Source organism: Oncorhynchus mykiss, chromosome 28 (genome assembly GCF_057628025.1).
Source record: "Oncorhynchus mykiss isolate SJ-2025 chromosome 28, ASM5762802v1, whole genome shotgun sequence".
Classification (NCBI taxonomy): Eukaryota; Metazoa; Chordata; class Actinopteri; order Salmoniformes; family Salmonidae; genus Oncorhynchus; species Oncorhynchus mykiss.
The window spans coordinates 24,686,678-24,705,000 of record NC_143049.1 but is presented as its reverse complement, the minus strand read 5'-3'; the positions used below and the strand labels follow the sequence as shown (position 1 = coordinate 24,705,000).

General features: G+C 41.3%; 1 protein-coding gene across 32 annotated transcripts in view; it reads left to right on the top strand.

Moving 5' to 3' along the window:
• The window catches only part of LOC110508187 (disco-interacting protein 2 homolog C), a 254,241-nt gene extending 245,652 nt beyond the window's left edge, over window positions 1–8,589 (top strand). For all 32 annotated transcript variants that reach the window (XM_090224799.1, XM_090224813.1, XM_090224804.1 and 29 more), the window contains 4 exons: window positions 2,247–2,321; window positions 2,768–2,942; window positions 3,068–3,191; window positions 6,589–8,589. In XM_090224799.1, coding sequence (XP_090080925.1) covers window positions 2,247–2,321; window positions 2,768–2,942; window positions 3,068–3,191; window positions 6,589–6,841 — 627 coding nt within the window. In that variant the 3' untranslated portion in view covers window positions 6,842–8,589. The remainder of the gene's footprint in view (window positions 1–2,246; window positions 2,322–2,767; window positions 2,943–3,067; window positions 3,192–6,588) is intronic.
• The last annotated feature ends 9,734 nt before the right edge of the window (window positions 8,590–18,323 follow it).

Here is an 18,323-nt window from a genome sequence, read left to right as displayed (position 1 = left end):
CACTGCATCTCAGTGCTGGTTAGATTCCAGGCTGTATCACAACCGGCCGTGATTGGGACTCCCATAGGGCGGCGCACAATTGGCCCAGCGTCATTCGAGTTAGGGTTTGGCCAGGGGTAGGCCGTCCTTGTAAATAAGAATTTGTTCTTAACTGACTTGCCTAGTTAAAAAAATGTAAAATCCTTCACTCTGGTCCAATTCATCCCAAACCATCTCAATTGGGTTGAGGTCAGGTGATTGTGGAAGCCAAGTCATATGATGCAGCACTCCATCACTCTCCTTCTTGGTCAAATAGCCCTTACACAGCCTGGAGGTGTGTTTTAGGTAATTGTCGTGTTGAAAAACAAATGATAGTCCCACTAAGCGCAAACCAGATGGGATGGCATATCACTGCAGAATACTGTGGTAGCCATGCTGGTTAAGTTTGCCTTGAATTCTAAATAAATCACTGACAGTGTCACCAGCAAAGAACCATCACACCTCCTCCTCCATGCTTCACGGTGGGAACCACACATGAGATCATCCGTTCACCTACTCTGCGTTTCACAAAGACACAGCGGTTGGAACCAAAAATCTCACATTTGGAATCATCAGACCAAAGGACAGATTTCCACTGGTCTAATGTCCATTGCTCGTGTTTCTTGACCCAAGCAAGTGTCTTCTTCTTATTGGTGTCCTTTAGAAGTGGTTTCTTTGCAGCAATTTGACTCATGAAGGCCTGATTCATGCAGTCTCCTCTGAACAGTTGATGTTGAGATGTCTGTTACTACTCATCCGGAGTGTGCTATTCTGTTCTTCTGAAATTGACTACATTTTCTTCATATCATGTTTCTTTAGACCTGTCTAAAGTAAATAATGGATTTATTGTGAAGGTGTAGGCTATATTACATGGATTTATTGTGAAGGTGTAGGCTGTATTACATGGATTTATTGTGAAGGTGTAGGCTGTATTACATGGATTTATTGTGAAGGTGTAGGCTGTATTACATGGATTTATTGTGAAGGTGTAGGCTGTATTACATGGATTTATTGTGAAGGTGTAGGCTGTATTACATGGATTTATTGTGAAGGTGTAGGCTGTATTACATGGATTTATTGTGAAGGTGTAGGCTGTATTACATGGATTTATTGTGAAGGTGTAGGCTATATTACATGGATTTATTGTGAAGGTGTAGGCTGTATTACATGGATTTATTGTGAAGGTGTAGGCTGTATTACATGGATTTATTGTGAAGGTGTAGGCTGTATTACATGGATTTATTGTGAAGGTGTAGGCTATATTACATGGATTTATTGTGAAGGTGTAGGCTATATTACATGGATTTATTGTGAAGGTGTAGGCTATATTACATGGATTTATTGTGAAGGTGTAGGCTATATTACATGGATTTATTGTGAAGGTGTAGGCTGTATTACATGGATTTATTGTGAAGGTGTAGGCTGTATTACATGGATTTATTGTGAAGGTGTAGGCTGTATTACATGGATTTATTGTGAAGGTGTAGGCTATATTACATGGATTTATTGTGAAGGTGTAGGCTGTATTACATGGATTTATTGTGAAGGTGTAGGCTGTATTACATGGATTTATTGTGAAGGTGTAGGCTGTATTACATGGATTTATTGTGAAGGTGTAGGCTGTATTACATGGATTTATTGTGAAGGTGTAGGCTATATTACATGGATTTATTGTAAAGGTGTAGGCTGTATTACATGGATTTATTCGACTTTTTGTCTAATAAATGTAAATGTTCCAAAGGTCTGCATCAGAGGCATGCGTGGATGCCAGGAGATGCTAAATGTGTTTGTTAATTCATTAACGGTCAATTACCGTGAGACCGGCAGTCATTTGCTTAACAATCACTGGTTGACAAAATTTCGTGACCGCCCTAGGTAAGAGTTAATTGTGCTCCGGGTCAGACAGCGTTCTGCTCTGTGTTTCAAAGGGACCAGCCAGGAGATCAAGATCAGTCTGTCACTCAATAATAAGGCTTTTATTTCTGTCTGCGTTCCAAATGGCACTATATAGTGCACTACTTTTGACCAGAGCCATAGGCACTATTAAGGGAATTAGGGCCACATACTGGGAGAGAGCGAGTGGGCCATTTCAGTCCACTCTACTCAGGGCTCGGTGGTAAATGAGTTATATAAAGGGCCTCGCTGAAGGGAGAGAAATAGAGAGGAGTGAAAGGGAGAGAGTAGTGGAGAGATGAAATCACTAATTGTCTCATCCTTATTGCCATCAGATTCTACCTGGGGTTCGAATTATCATCGCCAACCCGGAGACCAAGGGACCACTGGGAGACTCGCACCTTGGAGAGGTCGGTTCAGACATAACCACGCTCTCATTAGAATCCATACAAACTACAATACATCAGGCTACAAATCAGTCTCTCTCTGTCCTTTAAGTGTCATGCCTCATTGGATGTGTACTCTCTCATTAGACTAAACTACAATAGTCTCTCTCTGTGTACTGAAAGAGCCAGTCCACGTAACTTCCAGACACATTAATTTCTTCGGTCTATCCAGTCTAATGCTAAGTTCAGTAAGTGTTATGTAATTGGTCAAAAAGTACACAGTTCACGCTGAATTGGTCTGTGGCCAAATGCACTACAATAGAAGTCCAGAGCAGAGTTGTGCTGAATTGATTTGGGTAAAAATAATAAAACTAGACGTGTATTGGACCCCAGAGGATAGCACATTAAAACACTTGTTTCAAAAGTTGTCCTCAATGGAAAAAAATATTGAATTGTTGTCCTGTTCACAGATCTGGGTGTGCAGTGGACACAATGCCAGCGGCTACTTCACGGTGTATGGAGACGAGGCCCTGCAGTCAGATCACTTTAATTCCCGTCTGAGCTTTGGAGACACACAGACAATCTGGGCCCGCACCGGATACCTGGGCTTCCTCAGGAGGACCGAACTGACCGACGCCAGTGGGGGTACGTTAACTGTTCCCATCACTACCAAATGTACTTATTACTGCATACTTTCTCTGTTTTACTGGCGAGGTCAACATACATTGTCTGAAGTGTTTGTAATTGCGTGTGTGTGTGTGTGCGCCCAGAGCGACACGATGCCCTGTATGTTGTGGGGGCACTGGATGAGGCCATGGAGCTGAGGGGAATGAGGTACCACCCCATCGACATTGAGACCTCCGTCATCAGGACACACAAGAGCATCACAGAATGGTGAGAACTGTAACTCATTTCATAAGGCTACATACAGTTAATTCAGAAAGTATTTGACACATTTTGTTACATTACAACCTTATTCTAAAATGGATTAAATAAAACATTTTCCTCATCAATCTACACACAATACCCCATAATGACAAAGCAAAAACAAATACCTTATTTACATAAGTATTCAGACCCTTTGCTATGAGAATTGAAATTGAGCTCTGGTGCATCCTGTTTCCATTGATCATCCTTCAGATGTTTCTACAACTTGATTGGAGTCCACCTCTGGTAAATTCATTGATTGGACATGATTTGGAAAGGCACACGCCTGTCTATATAATGTCCCACAGTTGACAGCGCATGCCTTTATGGTATAGTGGCCAGATGGAAGCCACTCCTCAGTAAAAGGCACCTGACAGCCCACTTGGAGTTTGCCAAAAGGCACCTAAAGGACTCTCCGTCCATGAGAAATAAGATTCTCTGGTCTGATGAAACCAAGATTGAACTCTTTGTCCTGAATGCCAAGCGTCACATCTGGAGGAAACCAGGCACCACTCATCACCTGGCCAATACCATCCCTACGGTGAAGCATGGTGGTGGCAGCATCATGCTGTGGGGATGTTTTTAAGCTGCATGGACTGGGCGACTAGTCAGGATCGAGGGAAAGATGAACGGAGCAAAGTACAGAAAGGTCCTTGATGAAATCCTGCGCCAGAGCACTCAGGACCTCAGACTAGGGCGAAGGTTCACCTTCCAACAGAACAACGACACTAAGCACACAGCCAAGACAATGCAGGAGTGGCATCAGGAAAAGTCTCTGAATGTCCTTGTGGCTCAGCCAGAGCCCGGACTTGAACCCAATCGAACATCTCTGGAGAGACCTGAAAATAATTGTGCTGCGACACTCCACATCCAACCTGACAGAGTTTGAGAGAATCTGCAGAGAAGAATGAGAGAACCTCCCCAAATACAGGTGTGCCAAGCTTGTAGTGTGATACCCAAAAAGACTCGAGGCTGTAATATCTGACAAAGGTGCTTTAACAAAGTACTGAGTAAAGGGTCTGAATACTTATGTAAATGTGAGATTTCTGTTTTTATTTTTTGTCTAAAAAACATTTTTTGTTTTGTCATTATGGGTTATTGTGTGTAGATTGAGGGGGAGGACTATTTAAACAATTTTAGAATAAGGTTGTAACGTAACAGAATGTGGAAAAAGTCCAGGGGTATGAATACTTTCCGAATGTATTATAATTAGTGTATTGCCTGTATCCCGGGTTTCAGCACCATGAAAAATGGCTTGAGGATTTGTAGTTCTGGTGGGTGGATGGCGTAGCTCACCACTTTATGGGCATTCTATCTAAACAAATGTCATTTCTGTTCAAATATCATGCTGATTTTGTCCAATTTCAAATTGTTAATGTTGACCAATTAAAATGCCATAGATAAACTAAGTACTGTACTGAATGTGTTTGTTGAAATGTCAGAGTGAGTAGCTAGCTAAGTACTTACTGTACTGTATGCTGTTTCAGTGTGGTGTTGACTAAGTACTGTATGTTGTTGTTTCAGTGTGGTGTTGACTAAGTACTGTATGTTGTTGTTTCACTGTGGTGTTGACTAAGTACTGTATGTTGTTGTTTCAGTGTGGTGTTGACTAAGTACTGTATGTTGTTGTTGTTTCAGTGTGGTGTTGACTAAGTACTGTATGTTGTTGTTGTTTCAGTGTGGTGTTGACTAAGTACTGTATGTTGTTGTTGTTTCAGTGTGGTGTTGACTAAGTACTGTATGTTGTTGTTTCACTGTGGTGTTGACTAAGTACTGTATTTTGTTGTTGTTTCAGTGTGGTGTTGACTAAGTACTGTATGTTGTTGTGGTTTCAGTGTGGTGTTGACTAAGTACTGTATGTTGTTGTTGTTTCACTGTGGTGTTGACTAAGTACTGTATGTTGTTGTTGTTTCAGTGTGGTGTTGACTAAGTACTGTATGTTGTTGTTTCAGTGTGGTGTTGACTAAGTACTGTATGTTGTTTCAGTGTGGTGTTGACTAAGTACTGTATGTTGTTGTTTCAGTGTGGTGTTGACTAAGTACTGTATGTTGTTGTTGTTTCAGTGTGGTGTTGACTAAGTACTGTATGTTGTTGTTTCACTGTGGTGTTGACTAAGTACTGTATGTTGTTGTTTCACTGTGGTGTTGACTAAGTACTGTATGTTGTTGTTGTTTCAGTGTGGTGTTGACTAAGTACTGTATGTTGTTGTTGTTTCACTGTGGTGTTGACTAAGTACTGTATGTTGTTGTTTCAGTGTGGTGTTGACTAAGTACTGTATGTTGTTGTTGTTTCAGTGTGGTGTTGACTAAGTACTGTATGTTGTTGTTGTTTCACTGTGGTGTTGACTAAGTACTGTATGTTGTTGTTTCACTGTGGTGTTGACTAAGTACTGTATGTTGTTGTTTCACTGTGGTGTTGACTAAGTACTGTATGTTGTTGTTGTTTCAGTGTGGTGTTGACTAAGTACTGTATGTTGTTGTTGTTTCACTGTGGTGTTGACTAAGTACTGTATGTTGTTGTTTCAGTGTGGTGTTGACTAAGTACTGTATGTTGTTGTTGTTTCAGTGTGGTGTTGACTAAGTACTGTATGTTGTTGTTGTTTCACTGTGGTGTTGACTAAGTACTGTATGTTGTTGTTTCACTGTGGTGTTGACTAAGTACTGTATGTTGTTGTTGTTTCAGTGTGGTGTTGACTAAGTACTGTATGTTGTTGTTGTTTCACTGTGGTGTTGACTAAGTACTGTATGTTGTTGTTGTTTCACTGTGGTGTTGACTAAGTACTGTATGTTGTTGTTGTTTCAGTGTGGTGTTGACTAAGTACTGTATGTTGTTGTTTCAGTGTGGTGTTGACTAAGTACTGTATGTTGTTTCAGTGTGGTGTTGACTAAGTACTGTATGTTGTTGTTTCAGTGTGGTGTTGACTAAGTACTGTATGTTGTTGTTGTTTCAGTGTGGTGTTGACTAAGTACTGTATGTTGTTGTTGTTTCAGTGTGGTGTTGACTAAGTACTGTATGTTGTTGTTGTTTCAGTGTGGTGTTGACTAAGTACTGTATGTTGTTGTTTCACTGTGGTGTTGACTAAGTACTGTATGTTGTTGTTGTTTCCGTGTGGTGTTGACTAAGTACTGTATGTTGTTGTTTCACTGTGGTGTTGACTAAGTACTTTATTTTTTGTTCAGTGTAGTGTTGACTAAGTACTGTATGTTTGTTTGATGTTGACTGTTGTATGTATGTTGTTTCAGTGTGGTGTTGACTAAGTACTCTGTTTCAGTATCATGTTGACTAAGTACTCTGTTTCAGTATCATGTTGACTAAGTACTCTGTTGTTTCAGTATCATGTTGACTAAGTACTCTGTTGTTTCAGTGCGGTGTTCACATGGACCAACCTCCTGGTGGTGGTGGTGGAGTTGGATGGTTCGGAGCAGGAGGCCCTGGACCTGGTGCCCCTGGTGACCAACGTGGTTCTGGAGGAACACTACCTGATCGTGGGAGTGGTGGTGGTGGTGGACATCGGGGTCATCCCCATCAACTCTCGGGGAGAGAAGCAGAGAATGCACCTCCGGGATGGCTTCCTGGCTGACCAGCTGGACCCCATATATGTGGCCTATAACATGTAGCCTGTAGCCTGCCATCTGTAGACCCACTAGACCATAGTACAAGGCCTTGTATGGACAGACAGTGCTTTATGTACATACTGCAATGCAACAGGACCTCTGGTCTCTGACAAGAGCAGGGAGAGAGATGAGAAGAGGACGTGAGTGCCTAGACCCAGGCGCTCGCTGATTGTGTGATGTTGTTGCTAGTTCAAAAACAAAAACACCTAAAATTGGAAGAGCAGGTGACGGGTTAGTGAAGTGTTGGATTGGAATGGGAGGAGCTCCATGTGTAGATGATGAGAGAGGAGAGTCCCAGTGTAGTTCACATTCTTGCTTTTTTGGTTATTGCTTTTGAAGTAAGTGTGTATATATTTTCATGTTGAGTATTGCTGAAGTCGCTTGTTTTTTTAATCTGCCCTCTAAGAGGTTAGGGTATTTTTTTAAGAATATTTACAAACTGTGGCAAATGGTATTTTATGTTGACCTTTTTTATTATCAATCATTACACATACAGATATGTTTTGATACAGGACATATCAATGTTGTTCTTGAACTTTACAATATGAAGTACAATATGTTGTTTTATGTTTGTTGGTTCATTTTTTCAACCAAGTTTTTAATTCTACGCGAACATTTATTTTTCTGTAACAACTGTCCCGACTACAAGGGGAACCAGTGTGATTATTTTAACTACAGCAATCTTTTACTCTGTTAAGTTCAATATCATTATACATAAATGAAAGGAAAACACGTTATTTCATATCATGTAAGTATGTACAAAACGGATTTAATTTATTTTGTTCTCTTTAGAAGTATATGAGAGAAGACATTCAAGAATGTTTTAATCTTGAATATTTGCTAATATAAAACAAAGCATTGTATTACCTTGAGTGAATAGTATCACATCAAGTATATCAAATATAGATCTATATTAATTAAAAGACCTAGGATTCACTGGCGAGGTCAACGTACATTGTCTGAAGTGTTTGTATTTGCGCGTGTGTGTATGTGTGTGTGTGCGCGCAGAGCGACACGATGCCCTATATGTTGTGGGGGCACTGGATGAGGCCATGGAGCTGAGGGGAATGAGGTACCATTCAGTACTACTCACTTGCATGACGTAGACAGAGCTGAAGTCGTTGCGTTGTTTGAAGGACATAAAGGGGAGGAATGTAAGGATTCAGACTGTCCTCTCAATAACTGCACACAGACAAATAAGAGCTCTGAAAGGATCAAAAGCAATTTTGGAGAAATGATGTGTGTGTGAGGAGGATGGTACAAACACCTCTGGTGGGAATGATGATAATGAATATGTCTGTGCTGGCATGTCACACTTGTATCTAAAACAACAGGTTGTAGATGGTCACCAGAATTGTAAATAGAAAGTTTAGTCCGTCATATTTTTGCATTGAGAGATCAATCAGGGCTCCTATATTGATGTCACCGAGGGGAAATTATGAAAAAGTTCATGGGGAAAAAATCATTTTACAGAAACCCTTTAAAGGAATACATGTTGGAGCAACTCAAGGTGGAAGAACAGATTTGGGGGAGCGTGAAACCTTATCTGTGGGGAATCATATATGATTTAAGGTTAAAGTTCAAGGCTAAGAATGTTTTAGTTAAAAACAAATCATTAAAAGCACTTTCTACACATTTTTTTTTTTTTTTTGCAAGGATGACCCTGACATGTTTTTAAAGATTAAATGTCTTAACTGAGTTGGCATAAGTCTTTCAGTTAAATAAATATTTCAATGATTTTGACGATAAAATGACGTTTGTTTATTTTTGCAGCAGTACATGTTGTTTCACAGAGGTTTCATCACAATGTAATTGTATTGTATGCTCAATCATATTAGATATGTATACAACACATTAAGAACACCTGCTCTTTCAATGACAGACTGACCAGGTGAAAGCTATGATCCCTTTTCATTTAATTATACCATACATTATAGGAATTATACAACGGGTGGGTCTAATCCTTGACGCTGATTGGTTAAAACCGCATTCCAGCCAGTGCCTATTTAAGCAATAAGGCCCGAGGAGGTATGGTATATGGCCAATATACCATGGCTAAGAGCTGCTTTCACGTACGATGCAAAGTGGAGTGCCTGGACACAGCACTTAGCTGTGGTATATTGGCCTACATCACAAATCCCTGAGGAGCCTTATTGCTATTATAAACTGGTTACCAACGTAATTAGAGCAGTAAAAATACATGTTTTGTCATACCTGTGGTATAAGGTCTGATGTACCAAGGCTGTCAGCCAATCAGCATTCAGGGCTCGAACCACCCAGTTTATAATACGCAATCTACCATCGGCTAAAGCTATGACTGCGCAACCACTGTTTCAACAGCACAGCCAGACAATTTTTACAACTTTTATCTCCACTGTAAAAAGCATCTAGACATTATCTCCCATTTCTTTTAAACTAGCAGTTGATTTTCAATAGTGGAAATTTGTATGAACCTTGCTAGCTAGCAAGCAAGGGATAATAATGTTGCCAAACATCATGGCAGCAACACATTTAGAACAAACGACCGGGTCGTGTCCATAGATAAAGAACAAAAAGACTTAGCGACTGGGTCCACTCTCCGCCAACCGAACCAATAGAAAGAACGACCAGCTGGCTTGAGTAGCAACCCTATATGTGTGTTTGGACTATATCCCGTGGAAGGATGAGATGGTATGAATAAATTCATCAAAATAACGCTGATGAAAATATATCGATCATTAGTTGAATAGGTTGGTAACATGTTGTATGAAAGTGATAATGCCCTCGAAGCCTATGTTGGGAGGATATATTGGCATGGTTTTCCGGCCCAATAATGCACGCTCTAGAATGCCCTTCAAGCCAATCAGAAATGAGTATTCAACAACACCAAGGTATAAACAGCTAGAATTAATTAATGAATCAATCAGGTTGCTCTGTTACGAGTTATGACTTTTAAAAAGCTATGTAGCCAAGAATGGTTGAAGCAAAATAACATACTCAGTCAATCATTGTTTCATTAGAGCATTCTGTGCACATCTGAACTTTGTTCTGTTTTGCCACTTTTCTGAGGATTAAGACGTGTAGTATATTTAGATTGTATATTTAGATTGGCTTATCTCATCAAAGTCAGTGAATTTTAATTAACAATCGTCACAGTGAACATGAACAGGGCACAGTTTGTGGATATTTACAAAGTAACTGTGAGATAATGATGTGCTTTGCTCAGATCCACTTTTAAACTGGTTAACCGACCTGAGTGGCGCAGCGGTAAGGCACTGCACCGCAGCCGGCTGCGACAGTGAGACACGAGGCGGCGCACAATTGGCCCAGTGTAGTCCGGGTTAGGGGAGGGTTTGCCCGGCCGTGATGTCCTTGTCCCATCGCGCTATAGCGACTCATGTGGCGGGTCGGGCGCATGTATGCTGACACGGTCGCAACTTGTACGGTACAACTGCAGCTGGCTTAAGGGTTATGCAAACAGTGTGTCAAGAAGCAGTGCGGCTTGGCATGGTCGTGTTTCGGAGGACGCATGGCTCTCGACCTTCGCCTCTCCCGAGTCCGTAAGGAAGTTGCAGCGATGGGACAAGACTGTAACTACCAATTGGATACAACAAAATTGGGGAGGAAAAAGGGCTAAACAAATAAATGTGGTTATCGTATCTGCTCATTGAAAAATTATAATTGTCCCATCCAATACTCATCACAGTGCTGTTATTCGGTGGCTTTCATTGAAGAGGTATATATCTGAGCCATTCCTATTATGAAAGCTGAACACAGGTCTACCCATATGAACATCGATAACACTTGACACCCAGTGTCATAACATGGTATGACACCATGTCATGTCATAAACAGCTGACATAACTTGTCATAATATGGTCATAACACTGTCATGCACACATATATTTAGATCGGTGGCATATATTGCATTATTTTATGGCTGGTTAGGACCTACATAAGAGGGTCAAAACCCACCACACAAGGCAAAAGGTTCCTTTACCTCATAGCTTACGGGTCAACATTATGATTGTTATATTTTATTTTATTGACCATATTCAATGATCATTGTAATTGTACCTACCCAAATGCTCTGTTGCTGTTGACTGGGATGAATGCAGGAGCAGATTTCAGGAGCAGGACAAGACACCCTCTTTTTGACTGGTGACTGATATAAGGACATGTAAATGATAGGCCTATCTGTCTTATATGATTATGATGGTCCTGACAGTGTCATAAAGTGTATTTTCTTAGTCCAAGTAAAGTGACACAGGTTGGTCATAATGCTTCATGAAAGTTATTTAAAATATAATGAAATAAAATGACTGGAAATAATTACAGCTAAGGATTTAAGAAACAAACTTTCAAACGAATGGAAACTTCGCGGGGGAAAAATATTTGAATAAACGTTGGTTTTGACACTTATGTAGGTGTCATAATCAGCCATAAATAAACACAATATATGTCACAACAGTTGTAAATACGGGTCATGGCAGTGTTATGACCATGTTATGACACTTAGTGTCAAGTAAAGTGTTACCTGAGAGAGAGAGAGAGGTCATGAGCAGATGAGCTCCCACATTGTTCAGCATGTTTTAAAAAATAGATCGATTTAGAGTTAGACAAACTTAGATTTTTTGGCAGGGACGTATACAGGATGCTACCCTAAGCAACATAACCTTCACTCAAAATCAAAACTCCAAACCTACAACCTGATTTTTTTGGATGGAATTTACTTGGAATTACCTGGAATGCTTCCTGCACGCAAGGATAATTATTCCCAAGCTGTACATCAAATGATCTGGCAAATAAGCAGAGACCTGAAAACACCATCCAATCTGGAGCTGTGTGAGTAATGCTTAGTCTGAAGCAATTTTTTTACTTTCAAAAGCCAATTACAATGATATATTTTACTTAATAAGGACAGAATGCTCAGGCTACCAAGCTTTGCTAGGACAAAGAGTTACAACTTCAGTTAGCACTGAAGCGAGAGGTGTCAAAGCCTTCGAGCCCAACAAATGGCAGGCTACGCCACCAAGATCCAGAGAACTTGAAGCCCCCTCCTGCTGTTCAAAGACCATCCACTGGCATTTTCTACAAGAAATCAGAAATAAAAGCTTCTCCCAAGTGGGTTTGACACCTACTCTCATTACCTGCTGCACTGCTGCTTGGATTCCATCTGGCGATCTGTTCACCGTCTGCCCTGGCCTGCCTCCCATCCTATTCTAAACACAGCTCGCCGGCTTTGTATTGATGTTACCTGATGAAATTGCTGTACAGTATGATCTTGTTGCCATCTGATACACATTCAGATGTCATAAATCAGCACTGCAGAGCTCTACCTGTTCTCTGCCGTGCCTTGATTGTATTACTGTTGATGATATCTGGAAATGTGCATGTACACCCTGGCCCATCTACTGTTGTTAGCCCCAATTCTGACTTCTGCTCTGATATCTGCTTCACTGATTTTTGCTCTCGTAAAAGCCTGGGTTTTCTGCACGTTAACACTAGAAGCTTATTATCTAAAATGGATCAATTGAAAGTGTAGGTTCACAGCTCCAATCCAGATGTGTTGGTCATTACTGAGATGTGGTTAAGGAAGACTGTTTTGAATACTGATGTTAACCTTTCTGATTATAACCTTTTTCGGCAAGACAGAGCTTCTAAAGGTGGGGGAGTGGCAATCTTTACCAAGGATCACCTTCAGTGCTCGGTTGTCTCCAACAAGTCTGTTCCCAAACAATTTGATTTGCTGGTTTTAAGTATTACACTTTCAAAAAGCTCTTTGTTGACTGTTGCTGGGTGTTATCGTCCTCCATCAGCACCGGCCTGTACCCTACTGCCCTAAGCTCTCTCCTGGCCCCCTACACCAGGTCTCAATGTGTCCTGCTAGGTGACCTAAACTGGGACATGCTTAAACCACCTGACCAAGTCCTAAAGCAATGGGACTCCCTTTCTCAGATTATTGCCAATCCCACAAGGTATGAATCCAAACACCAAGAAAAGGCTACTCTTCTTGATGTTATCTTCACAAATAATCATGATAGGTATCAGTCTTGTGTTTTCTGTGTTCGTAATGGCTGCTCAGTGAAACGACCTGTCCTGATTTGTCATAGAGACTTGATAAAAAAAAAACTTTAATGAGCAAGCCTTCCTTCATGAACTGTAAAATGGTATAGAATCAGCTTGATCCCCTCTGTCGAAGACACTTGAACCTTCTTTTTTTGTGTGGTTTTTTTTTTGTGTGAATTTTACCCCCTTTTTCTCCCCAATTTCGTGGTATCCAATTGTTTTTAGTAGCTACTATCTTGTCTCATCGCTACAACTCCCGTACGGGCTCGGGAGAGACGAAGGTTGAAAGTCATGCGTCCTCCGATACACAACCCAACCAAGCCGCACTGCTTCTTAACACAGCGCCATCCAACCCGGAAGCCAGCCGCACCAATGTGTCGGAGGAAACACTGTGCACCTTGGTTAGCACGCACTGCGCCCGGCCCACCACAGGAGTCGCTGGTGCGACAAGGATTTCCCTACCGGCCAAACCCTCCCTAACCCGGACGACGCTAGGCCAATTGTGCGTCACCCCACGGACCTCCCGGTTGTGGCCGGTTACGACAGAGCCTGGGCGTGAACTCAGAGTCTCTGGTAGCACAGCTGGCGCTGCAGCCCCTAACCACCCAGGAGGCCTGAACCTTATTTTTTATATATTTTCAGTTGTATTGTTAAACACACCCCTTTAAAGAACATTTGAATTAAAAACAGGTTCAGCCCCTGGTTCGACCGTGATCTTGCAGAGTTAATCCACCTCAAGAATTGCATTTGGCAAAAGGCTCGGCACGTGCATACTCAGGCTGACTGGCTCTCGTTCAGGCAAATTAGAAATAAGCGCACTCAGGCTATCCGGAAGGCCAAAGTTAGTTACTTTAAATAGCAGTTCTCTCTCTGTGGGTCTAACCCCAAGAAGTTCTGGAAAACGGTTAAAGACCTGGAGAATAAAGCCTCCTCCTCACAGCTGCCCATGTCCCTTAATGTTGATGATGTGGTTTTTACTGACAAGAAGCACATGACTGAGCTCTTTAATCACCACTTCATTAAATCAGGATTCCTATTTGACTCAGTCATGCCTCCTTGCCCGTCCAACATTTCCTCATCTCCCACCCTTTCTAATGTGACTATCCCCAATGCTTCTTCCTTTTTTTCCCTGCCCCGCTACAAAGTTTCTCCCTGCAGGCAGTCACTGTGTCCCAGGTGCTAGAGGAGCACCTGAAACTTGACCCCAAAAAACATCTGGGTCAGATGGTTTAGACCCTTTCTTCTTTAAGGTTGCTTCCCCTATCATCGCCAAGCCTATCTCTGACCGTTTTAACCTGTCTCTCCTTTCTGGGGAGGTTCCCATTGCTTGGAAGGCAGACACGGTTCGTCCTTTATTTAAAGGGGGAGATCAAGCTGATCCTAACTGTTATAGGCCTATTTCTATTTTGCCCTGTTTATCAAAGTGTTGGAAAAACTTGTCAATAAACTGACTGGCTTTCTTGATGTCTATAGTATTCTCTCTGGTATGCAATCTGGTTTCCGCTCACGTCATGGATGTGTCACTGCAACCTTAAAGGTCCTCAGTGACGTCACCATTGCCCTTGATTCTAAGCAATGTTATGCTGCTATTTTATTGACCTGGCCAAAGCTTTTGATACAGTAGACCATTCCATTCTTGTGGGCTGGCTAAGGAGTATTGGTGTCTCTGGGTCTTTGGCATGGTTTGCTAACTACCTCTCTCAAAGACTGCAGTGTATAAAGTCAGAAAATCTGCTGTCTCAGCCACTGCCTGTCACCAAGGGAGTACCCCTAGGCTCAATCCTAGGCCCCAAGATCTTCTCAATTTATAACAACAATATAGCTCCGGCAGTAGGAAGCTCTCTCATCCATTTACAGTGCCTTGCGAAAGTATTCGGCCCCCTTGAACTTTGCGACCTTTTGCCACATTTCAGGCTTCAAACATAAAGATATAAAACTGTATTTTTTTGTGAAGAATCAACAACAAGTGGGACACAATCATGAAGTGGAATGACATTTATTGGATATTTCAAACTTTTTTAACAAATCAAAAACTGAAAAATTGGGCGTGCAAAATTATTACTTATACTTATACTTATTATTATTATACTATTATTATATTATTATTATACTCCTCTGTAAACTGGTCATATCTGTATACCCGTCGCAAGACCCGCTGGTTGATGCTTAATCATAAAACCCTCTTAGGCTTCACTCCCCCCTCCCCCATACACTCAAACTGGACAGGTTACCTCAATCTCTTTATTCAAAGACTCAATCATGGACACTCTTACTGACGGTTGTGGCTGCTTTGCGGGATGTATTGGTGTCTCCTACCCTTTGTGCTGTTGTCTGTGCCCAATAATGTTTGTACCATGTTTTGTGCTTCTACCATGTTGTTTTGCTACCATGTTGTTGTCATGTTGTGTTGTCATGTGCTGCTGCCTTGCTATGTTGTTGTCTTAGGTCTCTCTTTATGTAGTGTTGTCTCTCTTGTCGTGATGTGTGTTTTGTCTTATATTTATATGATAGATATATTATAATCCCAGCCCCCATCCCCACAGGAGGCCTGAACTACCAGCCCCCATCCCCACAGGAGGTCTTTTGCCTTTTGGTAGACGTCATTGTAAATAACAATTTGTTCATGACTGACTTGCCTAGTTAAATAAAAAATCAAATAAATGAAACCTGAACATCTAATCTGAAGATACGTAAATTGTTTTCAATATGTCAATGTATTACAAAATGCATCAACTATGACAACTTTCATATGTGCCTGCAGAAAGTATTTATGTCCCCTGTCTTTTCCCACATTTTGTTGTCTGAAAGCTTCAATTCAAAATGGATTAAATAGATTTTTCCTCACCTTCCTACATACAATACCCCATAATGAAATACAGTTGAAGTCTGAAGTTTACATACACCTTAACCAAATACATTTAAACTCAGTTTTCACAATTCCTGAAATTTAATCCTAGTAAAAATGTCCTGTTTTAGGTCATTTAGGATCACCACTTTATTATAAGAATGTGAAATGTCAGAATAATTGTGGAGAGAGTGATTTATTTCAGATTTGATTTCTTTCATCACATTCCCAGTGGGTCAGAAGTTTACATGCTACCAAATACGAATTGAGTGTATTGCCTTTACATTTTTTAATTTGGGTCAAACGTTTCGGATAGCCTTCTACAAGCTTCCCACAATAAGTTTGGCCCATTCCTCCTGACAGAGCTGGGGTAACTGAGTCAGGTTTGTAGGCCTCTTTGCGCGCACACGCATTTTCAGTTCTGCCCACACATTTTCTATAGGATTGAGGTCAGGCCTTTGTGAATGGACACTCCAATACCTTGACTTTGTTGTACTTAAGCCATTTTGCCACAACTTTGGAAGTATGCTTGGGGTCATTGTTCATTTGGAAGACCCATTTGCGACCAAGCTTTAACTTCGATGTTGCTTCAGTATATCAACATCATTTTCCACCCTCATGATGCCATCTATTTTGTGAACTGCATTAGCCCTCCTGCAGCAAAGCACCCCCACAACATGATGCTGCCACCCCCGTGCTTCACGGTTGGGATGGTGTTCTTCGTCTTGCAAGCATCCCCCTTTTTTCCTCCAAACATAACAATGGTCATTATGGCCAATTTTATTTTTGTCATTAGACCAGAGGACATTTCTCCAAAAAGTACAATCTTTGTCCCCATGTGCGGTTGCAAACCGCAGTCTGGCTTTTTTACGGCGGTTTAGGAGAAGTGGCTTCTTCCTTGCTGAGCGGCCTTTCAGGTTATGTTGATATAGGACTCGTTTTACTGTGGATATAGATATTTTTGTACCCGTTTCCTCCAGCATCTTCACAAGGTCCTTTGCTGCTGTTCTGGGATTGATTTACACTTTTCGCACCAAAGTATGTTCATCTCTAGGAGAGAACGCGTCTCCTTCCTGAGCGGTATAACAGCTGCGTGGTCCCATGGCGTTTATACTTGCGTACTATTGTTTGTACAGATGAAAGTGGTACCTTCAGGTGTTTGGAAATTGCTCCCAAGGATGAACCAGACTTGTCGAGGTCTACAATTTTTTTCTGAGGTCTTGGCTGATTTCCCCAGGATGTCAAGCAAAGAGGCACTGAGTTTGAAGGTAGGCCTTGAAATACATCCACAGGTACACCTCCAATTGACTCAAATTATGTAATTTAGCCCATCAGAAGCTTCTAAAGCCATGACATCAATTTCTGGAATATTCCAAGCTGTTTAAAGGCACAGTCAACTTAGTGTATGTTTCTGACCCACTGGAATTGTGATAGAGTGAATTATAAGTGAAATAATCTGTCTGTAAACAATTGTTGGAAAAATGACTTGTGTCATACATAAAGTAGATGTCCTAACCGACTTTCCAAAACTATAGTTTGTTAACAAGACATTTGTGGAGTGGTTGAAAAACGAGTTAATGACTCCAACCTAAGTGTATGTAAACTTCCGACTGCAACTGTACATAAATATCTAATTTACAAAAGTAATCATACCCCTGAGTCAATCCCTGTTAGAATCACCTTTGGCAGCGATTACAGCTGTGTGTCTTTCTGGTTAAGTCTAAGAGCTTTGCACACCTGGATTGTACAATATGGCCCAGATTTTGTGCGCGAAAATGGAACGTAATTCCCTTCACACACCCTTTCACAGTGAAATGAAAAAAATAACTTGTTTTTTAAAAAAAAAGGAAAATGGTGCTGCATTAGTATTCACCCCGTTCATTATGAAGCTCCTAAATAAGATTTGGTGCAACCAATTACCTTCAGAAGTCACATAATTAGTTAAATAAAGTCCCCCTGTGTGCAATCTAAGTGTCACATGATCTGTCATATGATCTCAGTAAATATACACACACACCTGTTCTGAAAGGCCCCAGAGTCTGCAACACCACTAAGCAAGGGGCACCACCAAGCAAGCGGCAACATGAAGACCAAGGAGGTCTCCAAACAGGTCAGGGACAGAGTTGTGGAGAAGGACAGATCAGGGTTGGGTTATAAAAAAATATCAGAAACTTTGAACATCCCACGGAACACCATTAAATCCATTGTTAAGAAATGGAAAGAATATGTTACCACAACAAACCTGCCATGAGAGGGCCGCCCACCAAAACTCACAAACCAGGCAAGGAGGGCATTAATCAGAGAGGCAACAAAGAGACCAAAGATAATGATGAAGGAGCTGCAAAGATCCACAGCGGAGATTGGAGCATCTGTCCATAGGACCACTTTAAGTCGTACACTCCACAGAGCTGGGCTTTACGGAAGTGTCCAGAAAAAAAGCCATTGCTTTAAGAAAGAAATAAGCAAACACATTTGGTGTTCATGTGGGAGACTCCTCAAACATATGGAAGAAGGTACACTGGTCAGATGAGACTAAAATTGAGCTTTTTGGCCATCAAGGAAAACACTTTGTCTGGCGCGAACCCAACACCT